Source organism: Balaenoptera ricei, chromosome 10, assembly GCF_028023285.1.
Source record: "Balaenoptera ricei isolate mBalRic1 chromosome 10, mBalRic1.hap2, whole genome shotgun sequence".
NCBI classification, from domain to species: Eukaryota; Metazoa; Chordata; class Mammalia; order Artiodactyla; family Balaenopteridae; genus Balaenoptera; species Balaenoptera ricei.
In genome coordinates, this window is record NC_082648.1 from 92425931 (window position 1) to 92445226 (window position 19296).

The 19296-nt window shown below is 38.9% G+C and overlaps 1 protein-coding gene across 1 annotated transcript; it reads right to left on the bottom strand.

Moving 5' to 3' along the window:
• Window positions 1–2622: 2622 nt before the first annotated feature.
• Window positions 2623–5292, bottom strand: LOC132373788 (hibernation-associated plasma protein HP-25-like). The gene is made up of 3 exons (XM_059937390.1): window positions 5274–5292; window positions 5041–5169; window positions 2623–3080 (listed from the first exon to the last, which is right to left on the bottom strand). The coding sequence occupies exons 1-3, from the start codon at window positions 5290–5292 to the stop codon at window positions 2623–2625; spliced, it is 606 nt and encodes a 201-aa protein (XP_059793373.1).
• Between the last annotated feature and the right edge of the window lie 14004 nt (window positions 5293–19296).

The following is a 19296-nucleotide window of genomic DNA, read 5'->3' on the forward strand; positions in this document are numbered from 1 at the left end:
TATGGTTCCAATAATATATATTATTTATATATAAATATAAATAAGTGTGTAGATTATAGACTTTTCTCATAAAAGGGGGCAATTTTAAATGTAAAAGGAACACTAGTCATAATTGCAATGCTGCAATATGAAATTGCATCAGCACAGTATACATAAACTGGGACTGTTCCAAGCCATCTAAGACAAGTCTCCACCTTATGTATAATATAAGTGAATTGTGGCAGTACCAGGAGGCATGTTTGGCATATAAAATATTTGATAAATGTCACTTTATTTCTATTAATGTCTTCTATCTCATTCAGTAAGTTTTATTTACTGAATAAATGAAAGAATAAAGGACCTGAACATGTCAAGTAAGTGAAACCTATGAGTTTAGAAGGGTATGAGTATGAGATCAATTTGTAGCAATAAAATTGGCAATAATAATGGCCAATATTCATTTTGTGCTAGTGGATGTGATAAATTCTAATTGTTTCATTCTTTCAAAATGTTATTGAGCCCCTTAATGTCTAATACTGGGCTATGGGATTTAAATGCAGGGCGAAATAAAAGTTGCAGTCTTTCTCTCATGGAAGTTGTAATTTAGAGGTGGAGAGTAACATTAATAATGTTTTAGGAGATATAAATTAAATTGTAATAACATAGGAGAGGAGCATGGTGCATTAAGAATGTAAGAAAGAGGGTTATCCAACCAAGCCCAATCATCTCTGGCACAGAAAGGCATCCCCTAGGCCCTCTGAGAAGTCATAGATGGTGGTGGAGGTGGTAGAGATGGGAGTGGTGAGGTATGGGTGTCCCAGGCAGTGGGAGAGCATATCCAAAACCATGAAATAGGAGAGAGTACGGCAATGTGTGAAAGTAAAATGTATGTAGCTGAAGTCCAACCACCAAGGGGAGAAGAGGAGGGAAAAGTGGCCAAAAAACTTGAAAAATGGAAAACCGCTGAAGGCGTAAAGGCAAGTGTCAAGGTAATTATAGATGCATATTTAAAGCTTCCCGTGACTGCCAGGTTGAGAAGTAGTTGGCAGAAGGTCTGGCTATGTGTTGCCCATGAGAATGGAGGATGTATTAGCAGAAGATGGTATTAGTTGTAAACGTGGGAAAAATGAAAAATTGATTTTATAGGAACCTTAGAAGGTAAAATTAATAGGTTTGGATCAGACAAGCATGGTGAGGGAGAAAGAGACTGTTGGCATGTCTGGGTTGAGGGTCTTGGTGTTTGTTGGAAGGGGAGTAATGGAAAAAGATGAGATGGGAAAGAAGAGGGAGGTCATGCATTCAGCTCCCACCCATGGAAACTCATTGTTGAGCTTCATCTCATCATTGTTGGATAATTATTTTTTTCCTCTAGAGCTCTCATGAGAGAAAGTTTATATTTATGTATTGTATATTACTTAGTTTAAGTCCTTCATGGGTAGAAACTGAGTTCCGCCAATTCCTATATGCCCAATAACAGAACATTGCTTAGTTCATTGTTGACTTTGAAGAGAGACAAAGCAGGAAAAAGGAAGGGTTGGAGGGAGAAAGTAATAACCCCAGGGGAAAGCAAGTCCACAATTAGTCAGGATTATATTTGACTTTGTATGGCAGAAATTTCACTACAATGGCATAACTAAATGAGAAGTTATATGAGAAGTTTATTTGTCTCACATAATATGTCTAGAAGAAGGAAGTCCAGGGCTGGGTCACCTGCTTAAGGTAATTGTTAAGGAAGCTAATTTTCTCTATATTCATGCCCACCTTGCAAATGGGGGGATATAAGATACTTCTGGTGTATAACAAAATTTCTACTAATTGGCCTGAATGTTAGATACATAGATATTCATTTTATTACTGTTTACACTGTACTGATGTTTTATGTGCAGGTTTTTTTTTAATCAATTAATTTATTTATTTTTGGCTGCATTGGATCTTCGTTGCTGTGCACGGGCTTTCTCTAGTTGCGGCGAGGGGGTGCTACTCTTCATTTGCGGTGCACGGACTTCTCATTGTGGTGGCTTCTCTTGTTGCGGAGCACAGGCTCTAGGCGTGCGGCCTTCAGTAGTGTGGCGCACGGGATCAGTAGTTGTAGCTCGCGGGCTGCAGAGTGCAGGCTCAGTAGTTGTGGCGCATGGGCTTAGTTGCTCCGTGGCATGTGGGATCTTCCCGGACCAGGGCTCACACCCATGTCCCCTGCATTGGTAGGCAGATTCTTAACCACTACGCCACCAGGGAAGCCCTATGTGCAGTTTTAATTTAGGATATGCTCTACTTTTTGAAAAGCATTGAGCTTTAGTTCTCATGATCACAGTATGGCTGCTGCAGCTTCTGCTATTATACCTGTAGACCAAGGAAGAAGAAAAGGGAAGGACAAAGGGCAAAAGCCAAGAGCCAAAGAGTAAATTCAGTTGATCCTTCACTGAAATAGACTTCTCAGAAGCCTTTCTCACTTACTTAGCATTGGCAAAGATTGTTTTTATGTTTCTTTGATTGGTGTCAAATTCACTTTTCTTAATTGGGCACTCAATTTTATGGACTTCCCCTCATTCTATGATGTTGTAGGAAATGTGTGAGAGGGGAAGTTATGCTCATTAATTTAGACTTACATGAGGAAGGGAGGAGTGCTATTAACACCAAGCCATCTTAATTTCCATAAAGCAAATACCCAAAGAACATAATTTGAGTCGTTCCTTTTTCAGATTCTGCTTCATTCAGCTTGGATTCCAGCCAGACCTTGTCCTCCTTCTCCAGATGCACAATGACAGTTCCCAAAGCATGTTTGTGACTGTCTTTGGCTTGGGCTTGCTTCCATCTGACCTGGATGCCATTCCTCATGAGTCCTATCTTCACAGATCTCTGAAACAGCTCATTGTCAAAGGCAAAATTGTACACACCAGGGGTGGTGCAGCTGAACACTCCAGTGGTCAGATTAATGTGGTCCTGCTGGTTGTACAGGACTTCCTTGAAAACAACGGGCTGGAAGGGCTTTGGGAGAGGTTCACTAAGCTTCGCGAAAAAAGCAGATTTTGGTGGCAATGGGCACCTCTCAATAGCTCCAGGTGACCCTCTTTGTCCCATTTTTCCTGGATGACCTTGAGGACCTTTACACAAGATATACAGACAAAGGAAGGAGGTAATTCTGAACTCATGCATTTTATGATCAGCGTACTTCTGTCTCCCTCCCTCCCATTCCACCTTTTTTACTTATGATCTTAAAGATTCTCTTAAAGTTTCTCTCTCTAGTCTGTGGGAATAGCATCCAGTGCTTACTTTTGTCATAGCTTTTACCACACTGAATTGTAACCCCTCCTTAAGCACTTGTGTCCTTGACTATGCCTGTGCCTCATTAGAGTGCCCAGCTTGTAGTTAGCATTCAAAGTATATTTTCTGAATGCGTAAGTGCATGAATTGTTTTTCTTAACTTATCCCAAAGGCAGAACCATATGTTTTCTTTATTATAAACCATATAACTAAGGACCACTTTCTGTAGGAACTGATGCAGAAAAATCCAGAAATCATATTGTGCTATAGCTAAAAGAGCACAGATCAGTTGTACTGAAACCCACATAAGCGTTACAGTCACCCGTGGAGCTCAAAAGGCTCACTGATGCCCTGGCTGCACTCTGCTTCTTCTAAATCTGAATCCCTGGATGTGGAGCTCAGGTTAATGATGTACACAGGTCAATCTGATGGAAGTCATTGTCCTCAGGTATCCAAGTGGCAGAGCAAGTATTCAGAGCTGAATGGCGATCTAACCCCCAGCCTGTTGGTATCTTTTCATGATACCACCTTGCCCCTGATTTTGCGGGAATCACCACTGCTTTAGTGTGAAATATGTGCTGCCACACTACACAGAAATAACAATGATATTAGTAAGAGTACATCTACTTAAGTGCTATTCAAGCTGTTTTCTCAAGCTAGTTATCCTGACTGATAACCAAGCATATAAGCACCATTGATGTCTTTTTTAGAATACAAAGTTACCTTACTCTCTCCCAAATACATGACTGAACTTCAAAATTAAAGAACAAACTGAGTATTCATGCATGTTTTGTATGGTATGCTCTCTAAATTCACCAGGTTCAACCATTTTCTCTAATCTAGCAAAAAAGATTTGTCTCTAAATGTTTTACAAGTGAGTTATTTTTCACATTGCGTTTGCATGTTTGTGGGTGTGTGCATGTGTGCATGTGCATGTGTGTAGCTGAGTGATCTTTCTTACCATGTGAATCAAAACGTATCTCAATTTAGAACTTACTATGTTTTTCTAGTTCTAGAGGAAGAGCTAACTAGTGGGAAAACACTGGGTCTCTAGCCAAGAGCTGGAGTATTGGTGTGTAAATTCCCACTGAGCTCCAGCCAAACATTAATTCTTCATTCAGGGAGCACTTCTTGTTGCATAGTTGACTATGTGTCACCTGTCCCATTGCCAATTTCTCTATGTATATTAGATTGAAATATTTACAGTGTCAGTACTTCCCTGATTTTGCCCCACAAAACAGCAATTTTGAATGGTTTAACCTACTGTAAATAGTGGTAGGCAGATGGAATCCCTTTCTTGGAGATCTTTTCAAAGTACAAACCAACTGCCTCAAACCCAGTTTGGTCCTCAGCAAGGTGGTAAGAGGACGGGGATGAATTTGTGCTACAGATACTTTTCCCCATAAGAATTCTCCCACATTTCTTTATACATACACTAAATGAACCTCATATATGTTTTTGTCCTTGCCCCATGGCATGCTGTGTATGAATAGCAACCCAGAGTTATAGTTTTGGGTCTCCACTCCAGTGGTATATCAAATATCCTGAGAGCTTTCTAAACATATGGGTAATTTGCATCTATTCCCAAGTTTCTGATTCAGTAACTGTAAGATGAAGTTTTGACATTCTGATGCATAATCAGAGTTGAGAAACAACTCATAGGCCTTGAAAAGAAGAAATGTCTTGCTTCAGCAATCTTATCAGGCTCATTTAGGGGTTTAACTGGGTCTGTGAACATTACAACCAAAGAGAGAAAGGAAAGAATAGTAAAAGCAAAAGAAAACAATCTCTCACCTTAACCAGCTATTCCCAAAGGGCCTGGAGGGCTTGGGGGGCCTGGGGGTCCCCGAGGTTCACAGGGTTCAGAATTTCCTTCGGTCTTGAGATCAGCTGGGGCTGATGTTATGGACAGGACCCAAAGCCAGAAACCTAGAGCAGGAGAGTAACGGGAAAAGTTCACATAGACTGGAAAAGGACGCTGCTGCTCTTGAAGGATCATGTTCCCACCCCGTCAAAGGGATGCAAACCCTCACAGTCCCAAGGAGTGTCCATTACTGTAGGCATCCACATCAGTGCTGGGACTAGGGTCAGAGATGGCTAGGAACGTTCCAAGGGCGTTATCCCATGTTATTGAACCCTCCCCAGATGGGGCACAGAAGAGACGAAAGGGACCTGCTGATCTTTCCTATTGGAATCCAATGTTGCTTCTTCCAACTTATGCCTCTGCGGCCTAGAAATAGTCTCTGGCAGTCACATTCAATACTTGGTCTTAGTTGTGTTGATTTGGTATCTGAAGTCCACTCACTTAAGCATTAACATTGTGTCTATAGAGAAATTGCCTAGCTTCTTTTTCTCTCAGTTTTCCCACCTATACACTGGGGGATAATTACACCTATCGAAGAGGGTAGCATAGGGTTTGGGGATAATATAATAAAGTATCTAGCACAGTGAAGGCACAAGGCTGACTCCCAGTATAACATTGCCCTGACGTTTGCTCTTCTTTGAATGTATCTAGGTTGTAGAAATTTTCCTTGATTGACATCCTTTTATTCCCATTAACAAAGCAAAGCCTGGACATGGACTTAAGTCTAAAACAATAGGTCACCAATACATACAAATTCTAGAGGAAATTGTCCCCAGAGACTGAAAGCTCTGTCTGTCCTGATAAATCAACTATTGTAGCAGAGTGGTCCTAAATGTTACCTTACAAGTTTAATTTTTGTATCATCTTAATACTTGCTTTAAAAGACAACTAAGCCACCAATCATATCCTTGGTAATAAAATTGGCTCTAATTTCTGATCCCATTGATAACTTACAAAATGGTAAGTCAAGTAAGTAAGTATGAAAGTAAGTCAATAAAATCATTATCAGAATAATCTGAGAATTTTAAAAAATATTTATTTATTTTATTATTTTTTATTTTTGGCTGCATCGGGTCTTAGTTGTGGCATGCAGGATCTTTTGTTTCAGGGCGTGGGCTTCTCTCTAGCTGTGGCATGTGGGCTCCAGAGTGCGTGGGCTCTGTAGTTTGCGGCACACAGGCTCTCTAGTTGTGGCGTGCATGCTTAGTTGCCCTGCGGCATGTGGGACCTTAGTTCCCCCACCAGGGATGGAACCCATGTCCCCTGCATTGGAAGGCGATTCTTAACCACTGGACCACCAGGGAAGTCCCAAGAATTTGTTTCTCAAAGTCAGACAAGGTTTCACACATCCCAGCTCTGACACTTCCCAACTGTGCAACCTTGGAGAAATTAACTAAACTCTTTTTCAGCCTCAACTATACAGTGGTGCTATGAATTCCAACTTAAGTCACAGAATTTCTTAGAAGTGAAAGAGTATGATGTAATAAATATGCCTGCCATGATGCATGGTACATCAAACAGTCCCCGTATATTAACTCCTGGCCCCTGGCCCCTACTCTCTACATTCTAATGAAAACACTGTACATATTTGAGCATCTTTATGACTAGAAATTATTGATGGTTTCTCATATGAAAGCCTTGGGGCATCTTAAAATAATTTTAAGATGGTTATGAGACAATCCCAAGTGTTCAGGCACTTGCATAGCCCTCATTTTATTTTTGTAATTTTCTAGACCCCTCTGTGAGTTTGGGAGAGTTTCAATATTACATTCCTCATTGGAGAGAAGAAAAAATTGAGGTCCAGAAAAATGGAAGTATTTGGACTCCTTTGAGACTGTTTTACAGGATGGAACTTGTTCTGGAATATTCTATTGTTTACTCTTAGGTGATTGTGCTTTCATTTAATTATGGCTGGGATCTCACATGACTGGATATTAGTGGGGAACACCTTGTATGTTCAGAGTCTAAAGTATCCCCACACCCCCTGCCCCCAAATAAACATCCACAGACATATACCCACTCGCCACTCAAACAGAAAGTTCTCACACACACAAAATCATTCAGTACAGGTTGCCTAGTACAACAAAGAGTAAATTTAATAGGTTTTTGTTAGATGTTATAGCACTGTCCTCAGCACATATTGTAATAATACTTCAGCTGACTAGAAAATATAACCACCACTGGAAGATATTATTAAAGAATCGGTTGACTTATTTCATGCAAAGTTCCTATATGAAATCTTTGGGAATTATTTTTTCCGATCCATATGGCAAATCCCCAAAGGCAATGCATATTTCCCATTATGGACAATGTGAATTATATAAGGGAACTGTTTTCTGTTTTGTTTTGCACCTAGGAAAGTCAGATTCATGTTTCCAACTAAAATTTTAAAACTGGGCAGGTGCACACATCTGCACTTTAATTGACCATTTACTGTGATTTTGCTTTTTGTCTTTTGTCTACTCCTAATTTTTACCTGCTTATATTTTTCTACTTTGTCCTATTAATTTATGTAAGATAACTCAAATATACTATGGTCTAATGTGAAAGCAGAGATAGAGGAGAGAGAAGGGATAGTGGATAGAGAGATGAAACATATACAATAGCTTTGGCTTTTAAGTTGGATACAATGAATGAAATCAGTAGTAAACTTTAATATCTTACTATTATTAATAAAACAGTAAGGGTGGTAAAGGAGAGCATGGACATAATACAGTAAGAAAATGTGTGGGAGGGAGAGATAGACAAGAGACAAAAGATGAATTAAAGGATAAATAAACAAACAAACAAACAAACCCAAGAGGTAGCACAGAAACACTCAGCTGGATAGTGATAAAACATGAACGCCAGAATCAGAGGCAAATATAGAGGAAGGGAAAGAGTCTTGGCAGGTATTGATAGGTCTCATGCTGATGACTTAGACTCTGGGCATCAGAGTATTAAAGTTGAATATATATTTCAAAAGTACATATGTGGGATGTTTCACCACCTGCCATTCTGTCATAAGTCCTCTGTACTAATTTACATAACTGAGAGTAATTAAATAATAATGACATCATTCACGGTCACTATTTGACTTCCATTCCTACCCACTTTCACCAGTAGTAAGGCGGGAATAAAATCTATACCTTTGACAAAGTTATGAGACTATGGTCTCCCAGGGTAGATATATTTATATAATATTTTCCATGTGAAGGAAAGAGGGGTAATGGAAGTAATATAAGAGGTTTAATTCATTATTGTAACTAAGAGTAGGTACACTTACCAAGATTTCCCATGGAGAGAGTGCTTTTTCTTGGTCCAAGCATTCTGATATTATGGAAGGAAACCTACTGAAAATCAGCTTCTCAGCTATCTTGTTTTTGTCTCACTTGGTTTGATTTTCAAATTGAGATTAGATGATTTGCAGAATTGATTTCTCTAAATATTTGGTCTTCTGGTCTCTCCTGAGGCCAATGTCCTGGTTATATTTTTAACCAGAGAGAAGTTGCTGCAGTTGATATTCACAATGAGGCAATACCATCCATATACATCTGGCTGATTTTACTTGGACGGGTCAAGGTTCAGTCTCTGAACATGTGGTCTTTGTCACTGGCGATCCTTGTATGGTCACTTTCTCAACTCATCAAGTGGGGCCTCTTCACTACAAACATTCTAGTACTGTATCAACAAAATATCAGAGCCAGAGTAGGAACAGAGGGAAACTGTCTCAACTTGATCAAAGACATCTTTATAAAACCTACAACTAGCAATATACTTATTGGTGAGAAACTGGATACTAAAACAAGAAATGGAAATAAAAGGAATAGAGAATGAGAAGAAAGATATAAAATTGTCATTGTTAGCAGAAGACATGATTGTGTATGTATAACATTTTTTTTAAAAAGTTGTTTTCCCTTGTATCACCAATGAACGTTCAGAACTTGAAATAAAAAAAAAAAAAAAACACACAAACAGTAGAATTTACAGTAGTACCAAAAAAATGAGATACTTAGGTTAAATCTGACAAAATACGTATAATATATATATGAGGAAAACTACAAAACTGCAATGAAAACAATCAAAGAAGATAAATGGAGAAATATTCCACGTTCATGCATTGGTAGACCCAATATTGTTAAGATGTCAATTCATCCCAACTTGATCTATAATTCAACATAGTTCCAACCCAAATCTCAGTAACCTATCATATGGGTATCAACACACTGATCTAAAGTTTGTAATAGAAGGTGAAAGACATAGATAAACACAATACTGAAGAAGCAAAACAAAGCTGGAGGACTCAGGCTACCCAACTTCAAGGCTTATTATAAAGCTACAATAAACAAGACAGTGTGGCTGCATGTGGAGAGGCTTATGTGGTTTGTACCTCCCACTAGCACCAGAGGAAAGGAGCATCTGGACTTTATTATCAGCTTTCCCAGATGTGAAGCAGGAAGAGAAAAGGGAGGAATGAGGCTTAAAAACTATCAGCAAACATTAAAAAATGGAGTCAGACTCCCCCCCTTTTTTTTGGCTCTACCTTGTGGTATGCAGCATCTTAGTTTCCCGACCAGGGATCGAACCCGTGCCCCATGCAGTGGAAGCACAGAGTCCTAACCACTGGACCACCAGGGAATTCCCTCAGACTTCCTTATTATGAATAAGTCATGTGGATAATATGTATCCTTGATAGGATGTGATGAAAATGACAGTTTACCTTTGTAGTCTTCCTGCCCCGAATCCATAACACTCTCTAATCATGAGGAAAACATTAAACAAATCTCAGTTGAGGAACATTCTACAAAATATTTGATCAGTACTCTTGAAAACTGTCAATGTTGTCTAAAACAAGAGAAGTCTGAGAATCTACCACAGCCAAGAGGAACCTAAAGGAGACAGACAATTAGATGCAATGTGGTATATTGGATGGAGTCATGGAAAAGAAGGACTATAGGAAAAAGAAATAAGGAAATCTGAATAAAGTATGGGCTTTGGTTAATGTAATATAAAATAAAAACCAAACAAAATGAATTCACCACCTTTGGAGGATGAAAGGAAATCAATAAAACTGGCAAATAAAAGAAAAACAGTCAAGCATTTGTTCTGCCTTTCTTATATGAATTATACCCCTGGGTAGCCAAATACTAGATGAAGAGTTGAGTCTCATTATCAAATTATTCCAACTACCAAATGAAAAAGATAATAGACAATAAAAAAGTAGACAAAGAGTTGACTGTCTTTATCAAGTTATTCCAACTAATACATGAAAAAACATATTATAGAACATAGAATAACACTATTTTGAAACAGCAATGAATTAATGGATCTGGGCACCTAGCATCAGTACCTACTAATATCACAAAAAGAAACAACATAGTACCATCTATAGTGTTGTCAAAAGGATTGAACCTGAATCTGGTTGAGCCTGTGGATTCGTCCACTAATGTGTAAGTGTTACACAGAGAACAGAGGAATATTGTGACCGGCATGATGAGTGGGTAATCAACAAAAGCCAGGTAAAAAATCGTCATGGTAGTCATGGTATTGTAATGGGGTTTAAAAAGATGATGTATGAGTAATAATAATAACTAGACAGACATTGTTTTTTCCTATGTGGTGTTCACGTATTAACATTAACGACACTAACTTACGTATACTACACATTGGACTTCAAATAATGGTTGTTTTTGTCCCCAGTGATTAAGTTCTCACGGTTCCCAGTTCTTTGACCTACACAGATTTCTCATCCAGGAGCTTGCTTTCACTGTCTCCTGATCTGAGATTAGATACAGCAAGAAAGTATTCAAAAAGTAGTAAAGGAGCAAGGAAAATCACACTCTTGAGGTTTGGTTTTACCTGTAGCAGCAGCTATTGCCATAAGAGATATCTCTGATAGAAAATCGGGGGGTGACCAGGATTCTAAAATCTTCCTAGTCCAAACTCTGGAGCTAGTCAGGGTAGGTGACCTCAAATCCTGCTTGTGGTTGAACATTAATCTTATTGTGAACCCAGGTTGGACTGCATGAAAATATTTAAATATTGAAGAGGTGACTTCAAACCTTTAAGAAGTTCTTGCTACAGTGGAGTGCTAACAGGGGCCCCTGCTTCAGATTTAACAGCTGGAGTAACACAGGGATCCTTCACATTGGGAGAAGCCAGCCCAAGAAGAACTAAGTCTCTTTATCTGAGAATCACTGGTAGGGACCTGATGCAAGCTGCAGGAAGGGGACCAGTTGCCTGGTCCCTAGGAGGAGGTGGATTAGGAATAACTGGACTTAATAGGGCACTGAAACCTCCAATGTTGATCATGGAATTTTCTACACATCATTTCTAGGGGCTTCTGCTTTGGGGGACAGGAAAAATACATAAATAAAAGACAAACAGTCCAGGCTGCTTTTTGTTATTTGCTTAAATATAAGGCATGTTTACAAAAAGGATATAAGGGTAAATCTTTTTTTAATTTTTTTTTATTTTATTATTTATTTATTATTTATTTTTGGCTGTGTTGGCTTTTCGTTTCTGTGCGAGGGCTTTCTCTAGTTGCGGCAAAGGGGGGCCACTCTTCATCGTGATGCGCGGGCCTCTCACTATCGCGGCCTCTCTTGTTGCAGAGCACAGGCTCCAGACGCGCAGGCTCAGTAGTTGTGGCTCACGGGCCTAGTTGCTCCGCGGCATGTGGGATCTTCCCAGACCAGGGCTCGAACCCGTGTCGATTCTCAACCACTCTCATTGGTCTGAGAGCAGGCAGATTCTCAACCACTGCGCCACCAGGGAAGCCCCAGGGTAAGTTTTTTTAAAGGATCTAAGGCTGAGCACCTGGGGACGGGAAAGCGCAGGACCATATAGTATAGGCATTCATTCATTTATTAACTCATTCAAATAATGGTCCAGGCTCAGACTAGGATTCAGATCCTACCTCTTTTTCTTTCTGGCTCTCTGGTTTTGGACTGGTCATTATAACTTTCTGAATCTCAATTTTCTTATTTGTAATTGTGGGCCAAGAACTAATCTCTTATATAATTGAAATGGAAATTTGATTTAAAAAATAATGTTTCTAGTATTGTGCCCTGTGCAAAAGTAGCAATACCTAGGAGCCTCTGTTAATAATAATTCATATAATAGGCCAATGTTATTTATTAAGTGTTCATTATGTTCAGTTGATAAAGAGATGGATAAGAAAGGAGATAAATAATATTGAGTGAAATAACATTTGTAAATGAGTAGTGATTTCAGTCCGGTGGTTCATAACAGAACAGAGGAATTAATAAAGAGCCAGCTAAACTGTAGAGTTTAACATGCTCAATTAGCTGATAAGTGGCACAGCTGTCATTTGGATCCAAGTATGTCTGATTCCAGAGCCAATGTATAATTTTGACAGACCAAGCTTTAATTCTACCCACACAGATTGCATGAGCAAATAACTCCTCTTTGCTTTCTTGTTCTAGGTGTGTGGAGATTCACTATGTCTATTCTGATAGCAAATACTTTGATTGAGTAAATTGGATGCTATGGACCTCCAGGGCCTCCTGGACCTCTGGGGCCTCTTGGAGTTGCAGGTCCTAGAAGTAAGAAAGCCTTTTCTTCTGTCTCTTAATTTCCCCTCCCCCTTTCTCTTTGGGTAAAATGTCATAATCTTCATGGTATTGATAGCAAGTAAGAATAGAAAGAATCTGGGGAAAATTATGGACCGCACAAAGGGCTTCTTTAGCAGAGTGTTCGTTAGCCCAAGCCACAGGTCTTATGAAGACTATGGAATCTGACCTAAGTCCAGACCCAGGTTGTTACTTAAGGCAACACTGCTCCGTAAGGGAAAGTCAAGGTAGTGGAGATGTCAAGAAAACTCATAGTTGCAGAGGTGGAATCACGCATCAGGACAGTCTTTCTAGTTAAGAGGGAAAAAAAGGAGCTAGTGGAACCTTATAGCACATAGTACTATATGAGAAGGTGTGCATTTGATCACAAAGACTGTACCAAGTCCAGATATTATGGGAAAGTTGGCACTCAGTAAGCCCTGGGTATGCTTATGCTCTAGATCCTTCTCACTGGTTACACGCGGGGTCCCTGGTGTGCTGCTTGTCTTCCCCGTGTAGGCTCAAAGTGGATGAGTCAGAGTCAGGGTTCTCCAAGTGTTGTCCACAGACCAGCAGCACCAGCATCACATGAGATATTCTTATAAAATCAAATTTCAGTCTCTACCCCAGATCTAGTCTATGAGAAACTCTGAAGGTGAGCAATCTGTGTTTTAATAAGGCCTCCATGTGAATCTGCTGCATGCCAAAGTTTAAGAACCACTCAGAATGGGGAGGCTTTATAAACTGCTGCTTGCAGCTGAGTAAGACTGAGTCAAAGGCTCCCCCATACCCCAGAGAATCTCACATATTTTGAAAAATTTCTTATAGGATCATTATTGTCATTGAATATCCATGGGCCCCTATCCTAGGATCAAATGTCTAAGGTTTAGTGATTCAGAGGTTTGTTTTTCCTGAAAATAAGAGACCCAGGCTCTTGGATTCAAGAATAGTGTCATGAAGTAAATTGCAGACCCATAAAGTAAGGGGAAAAGAAAAAGTACAGTAAAATGATTTGACACTGCCTCTTTATTATGACATTATCCTAAAATCTTATTAGGAGCATAGATTACAGTTCCAAACTTAGAGGCCAGCAGTTATAATCATAAGAGCAAACATAATATTTAATGCTAACTTTTTTCCGGAACAGACCAATGAGAGTATACATCATGACTTGCTTTTGTGGATGATGAAAAAAATGGACCCTTATAAATGTTAAGAAACTTGACCAGGGATGAGATATGACCTGCACTATTTCCTTTATAAGCCAAAGCTCACACTCTTAACCAAGGTAGCGTCTTAATCCCCACAGGAAGGCTAATGTAAAATTGACATTCTGATTGATGCATAGCTTGCTCAGATAAAAGTGAAAGAAGTTCCCTGGGGGACAGGGATGGGGTGGCTAGTGGATAACAAGCTCAAGTTTCCAAGCTCTGAATAAGGATCACCAAATACAGAACTGAAACAGTCCTGAAGTGGTCAGTACTGGCCTAAGTATAGCATAGCAGTCCTCGAGACTTCGCTCCAGGGAAGGTTCAGCATCTGGATCCAGGAATGCCAGACAAAAATAGAGCAAGTATTGCCTTCAACGGGACACTGTATTGAGGACTCTGATAGCACAGGGGGAGCTAAGACAGGAATTGAAACTCTAGATATTAGAGTCTAGACAGAACAACCTGCAGAGCAGTGCATCTCAAGTTCAGTGTGTGAAATCACAACACCACCAGTGCATTCTGGAAGGATACATGCTCCTCTAAGGTATCAGTTTCTCATAGACTGTTCTGTGTTCCTCCTAGGACCTGCAGGATTCCTGGAAATTACCATTTCGACTTTGATGTAGAGCTTCGCCACTGCAAGGTGAAGGTTTGGCTAATGACGAACCAAAGCCAAGTTTTGGGAAAGGATCTGATCGCCAAAAAAGAGTATGTTAATATCTCTTTTGCTGTAATTATGCTTCTGAAAAAGGGGGATAAGGTGTGGCTAGAAGCAGAAGTTGAAACTGAGGAACCAAAGCAAGCAGAAGTCACTATCTATTTCTCAGGTTTCCTGAATTCATCCCTGAAACTAAGCCTCATATGAGTCTGCAGCCTGAAAAGGAATAAAGCCAGTTTCTAATTTCTGAAATCTTGGATTTCTTTCATTCCCCATTCTGAGAAAAATAATTGCATGAAAAAAAAGGCATTTCTGCTTTCATTAAAGCTTGGGCTTGAAAGATGTTATCAGAATCAGGAAATTAAATTGTTCAAACAACCCTATCCTCAAGACCAAGGTCATTCCTATTTACACCACCCCGACTAGAGTTGTTGCCGAAATATCGGCTTCCCTGTGCACCGATGCCGAACAGAAATACGGAGACAGAGATTTTGGAGGAAAAGAGAGATGGCTTTATTTTTCTGCCAGGCAGAAGGGGTGACACAGCTGAACAGGTGAAGATTTATGTTTTGATTTGAGCACGCTAACGCCTAACGTCTAAAGTCTGTTACCAACTGCTGGAGCCAAAATGCGAAGCGCTTCCTCTAAGGTTCCACCCCAACCTGGGAAACCTTACGGAAAATTTTAAATGACTGGTCGACCAATAGCTATGATCCAGTGACAAAGAAAAATGGCCTGAAAATGGGTCTCCTACAATTAGATCTTTATAGCCGCAGGATGGGAAAAATGAACTGAGGTTCCCTTATGTTCAGGACTTTATGCCCCTTTTATTATAATCCTGCTCTAGGTGGCTCCATAATCAAAAGCCTGAGGAGTCAGAAAAAAACAAAAGAAAAACTCTCCTGACATTCTAAATGATCCTCTTCTAACTTCTCCCAACTCTCAGGGGAAGAGGGGAACCAAGCTTCCCCAACTCCTGCAAGTTCCCTCACGCCTTCAGATTCTTCTGACCAAACTAAGACCCCACCTCCCCAGAGGGACAGTCCCTGCTGGGACAACATTTTCTCAGCCAGTCTGCTCCTGTTATCAGAGCCAATTTGAGCACTATCTGGTTTAAATTTTAGCTGTGAAACCATGACCACAGAAAGAGAAAGATGATTTTTGACAGCATGGCCACAATATTCTTTAGACTCTGGAGAAAATTGGTTAAAATAAAACTGTTCTTAAAATTGCAAAACCAATTCTTTTTGCATGTGCAATTAGAAAAAGCTAGCTTGTTAAAATACTTTTCTTCAAAATTCTGACCCTGAGAGAACAAAAATATGCCTAGGACAAAGCTTGAAGTTAACTCTTATCATGTCCTTGAGCTACAAACATAGCCCGCTTTGCCTGAGACTTCAGCCTTGGGTTAATTAGTAGAACTTCAAGCCAAGAGAAAAAAAAACAAAAAAAAAAAACGGCAAAGAGACATTTTAAATCTCAAGTGGAAACTACGAGATCTCTGTCTGTCTGGATATATGTGTATGTCTCAGTATGTGTTTTTGTCTTTGGATAATGTTGCTGAGGTTAATTTGTAAATGAGCTCTATTTAATTGGCTTAAAAGAAAAGTAAGCGCTTACAAATCAAACAATTCTAAATACAAGAAAAATTAAATAAATTTCACGTTCACGTGAACTGGGAAATATTCAATATTAAATTAACACCTGGTATTTTTTTTTTGTAAATTTATTTATTTATTTATTTATTTATTTATTTATTTATTTATTTAGGCTGTGTCGGGTCTTCGTTGCTGTGCATGGGCTTTCTCTATTTGGGGTGAGCGGGGGCTACTCTTTGTTGCGGTGTTCAGGTTTCCCATTGCAGTGGCTTCTCTTGTTGTGGAGCACGGGCTCTAGGCACACGGGCTCAGTAGTTGTGGTGCACTGGCTTAGTTGCTCTGTGGCATATGGGATCTTCCTGGACCAGGGCTCAAACCCGTTAAGGTGGATTCTTAATCACTGTGCCACCAGGGAAGTCCCTAATACCTGGTATTAATGTTTAAGTTTCTTGATCTAATTAATATAGACGTGTCTTTCGAGCCATCAACATTAAGTATAATACTTTCATTGTGCCTAGGTTTAATATAAACTAAATAAGATCTTATTATATTTGTTACAAATTTGTCCGCAATGAAAATAACTTGATAAGAAGAAACTTTTAAGAAAAAAAATTGCAAATGAGATAAGAGCTTTGGGTGAACTTTTTAGGAATAATTATGTTTTAGGAATATTTACTTAAGAATGATCTCTCCAGATATTCGACAACTTGAAAATTTAGAGTTGTGCTAACTTAAGTTAAAGGATAGAAATTTGTTAAATAACTAAGCCATTTCCAAATAAAATAAGATACTGAAACATTAATTACTGAACACTGGCTTCCTTTTACAGAGAAACAACCATTCTATTTTTAATAGAACTATTAAAAAATGCGTTTGGTGCCACACTGAGATATTTTCTGTAAGAAAGCACATACTTCAAAAATTATTATTTGGATGTATGTTTACCAATCTACAGAGTGCTGATATAAAGGACAGTCATGGTTGCTTAAGGAAAGTAGGATGTATGTTTTTAGTAAAGAAGGTATGAGGAATGGAATTGCAGTTTATTAAGGGAAAAGGAAGTAAGTCTAACTTACAGGTGGTTGTTTCTGAATGGGAAAATAAAGTGATGGACACAGAAAGTGATAAAAAAAGTTTGTGTAAGGTGGACCCTGAGAAAGGAGTTTTATGCATGGTAAAAATTTTCTTAAGATGTTGAACTGCCTTGGATGACAGATATTAAGCTTCTTTACCTTTTAAGTGATCAGTTTGATATTTATCTTTAAAATCTTTTTTTAAATTTATTTATTTAATTTATTTATTTGTTTTTATTTTTGGCTGAGTTGGGTCTTCGTTGCTGTGCGCAGGCTTCCTCTAGTTGCGGTGAGTGGGGGCTACTGTTCGTTGCGGTGCGTGGGCTTCTTATTGTCGTGGCTTCTCTTGTTGAGGAGCACAGGGTCTAGGCGTGCGAGCTTCAGTAGTGGCATGTGGGATCAATAGTTGTGGCTTGCGGGCTGTAGAGCTCAGGCTCTGTAGTTGTGGCGCACGGGCTTAGTTGCTCCGCAGCATGTGGGATCTTCCCAGGCCAGGGCTCCAACCCGTGTCCCTTGCATTGGCAGGCAGATTCTTAACCACTGTGCCACCAGGGAAGCCCCTTTTAAAATATTTTATTGTTACTTTGGCTAAGTGAATAACTATTGTTTCACAGTGATGTATGATCTTATCTGACTGAGTGTTCTAAAACCCTTTTGATTTTTTTGATAAAATTTCCCAAATCAAATTGTAATGAAGTTTCTTTGACCTCTAGCTACCTTTGGGGTGCTTCAAAGGACCCCTGAAACATCCCAAAGAGAGATATTACATTAATTTGGTTCATTTGGTTATGTTAAAAGTACACGGGAAGTATTGTCGAATGTGTAATAAATCTTCTTAGGTTATATTGTATGGTAATTGTTACTAATATAAATATTCTAGAAATTATATGGAGTTTCAAAAAAATTCTAATATGTCCTGATAAAATGTTATCAGTCATAATTCTAGTTATTATCTTTGTGTCATATGTTACAACAGTAACTAAGTTACCTTGTTAATTACATTGTAATCAGATTTTAAATTTGCCTTGTCTTTTGTCATTATAGACACTTACGGTTTCACTCTGATGCCTTTGCAAAAATGCTTCCTCTTCAAGATTTATAAAAAGGACTTTTGGATAAATACAAGTTTCTGACTTTCAGACCATAATGCTAAACTGGATATAAAGAAGCTCTTCTCCTCAAGCTACTTATGGTTTACAGCAACTTAGTGATTTACACCTATGGGTAAAATTAAAACATTTATCTTTTCTCTCTATCTACTCCCTCCAGAGATTGGAAACTCTTAGGTCTCCAGCACCTTTATCAGATGAATTAGGAAGGCTACCTCACTAACAGGTACAGAAATCTCAAGGTATTTTGGGGACCTTGAAAAGGGAGGAATTCACCTAGATCTGGTAAGCGAAATCTGTGACAAGCCCTTTGTGTGACTTTCCTGAGAGGTCTTTTAAGAGTTCAGTCTGAGACTCCTTATAAAAGTTTCAGCAAGCAAAAAGCCTATATGATCAATTATAGTTATAAAAATCATCAGGCCAAGTTTATTGAGACCAGTCTGAAATTTGGTTCTCTTTCTCTGTTAAGAGAACAAGGTTTTCTTGGAATGCTGCTTTAATAACAGACTATGTAAATTTCTTTGCCTTTAAGTGATTTACATTTGCTTTTAAAATCTTTTGTTACTTTGGTAAAGTAAATAAGTATTATTTCACAATGATCTATGAAGATTATGGCACATGTAGGTAAAGTTCATTCTGCTTCTACAAAAATTAACCCCCCATTGTCAGACTTTTGCCATGCTGATGTCCTTAAAACATGACAACAGTCTACTCCTAAATCAGGGAATTTAAAATGGGTAAACATTAGCTGTCAATCAAACAGAGCTATGGAAAATCCAAGACAGCTGCTTGGCTTTTTCCAGCTCCATGACAAACCTCATTTTTTATTTGATGGGATAAAGCCTTCCCTGGCTGCAGGGTTAATGCCCTCACAATGAAGTAAAAATATTATGTTTTACTGAATATTAAATTCTAGTTTTGTTAATTAAGGTCTGTGTTTACCAAGACTCACTTTCCAGACAGTTCCTTGCTGTTAGGTTATATTGCTAA

Bases quoted from the DNA above. Each gene is read 5' to 3' on its own strand.
- LOC132373788 (XM_059937390.1), bottom strand. The intron at 3,081-5,040 runs GTTAAGGTGAGA...TCTTGTGTAAAG, and splicing joins AGGCCCTTTGGGAATAGCTG to GTCCTCAAGGTCATCCAGGA.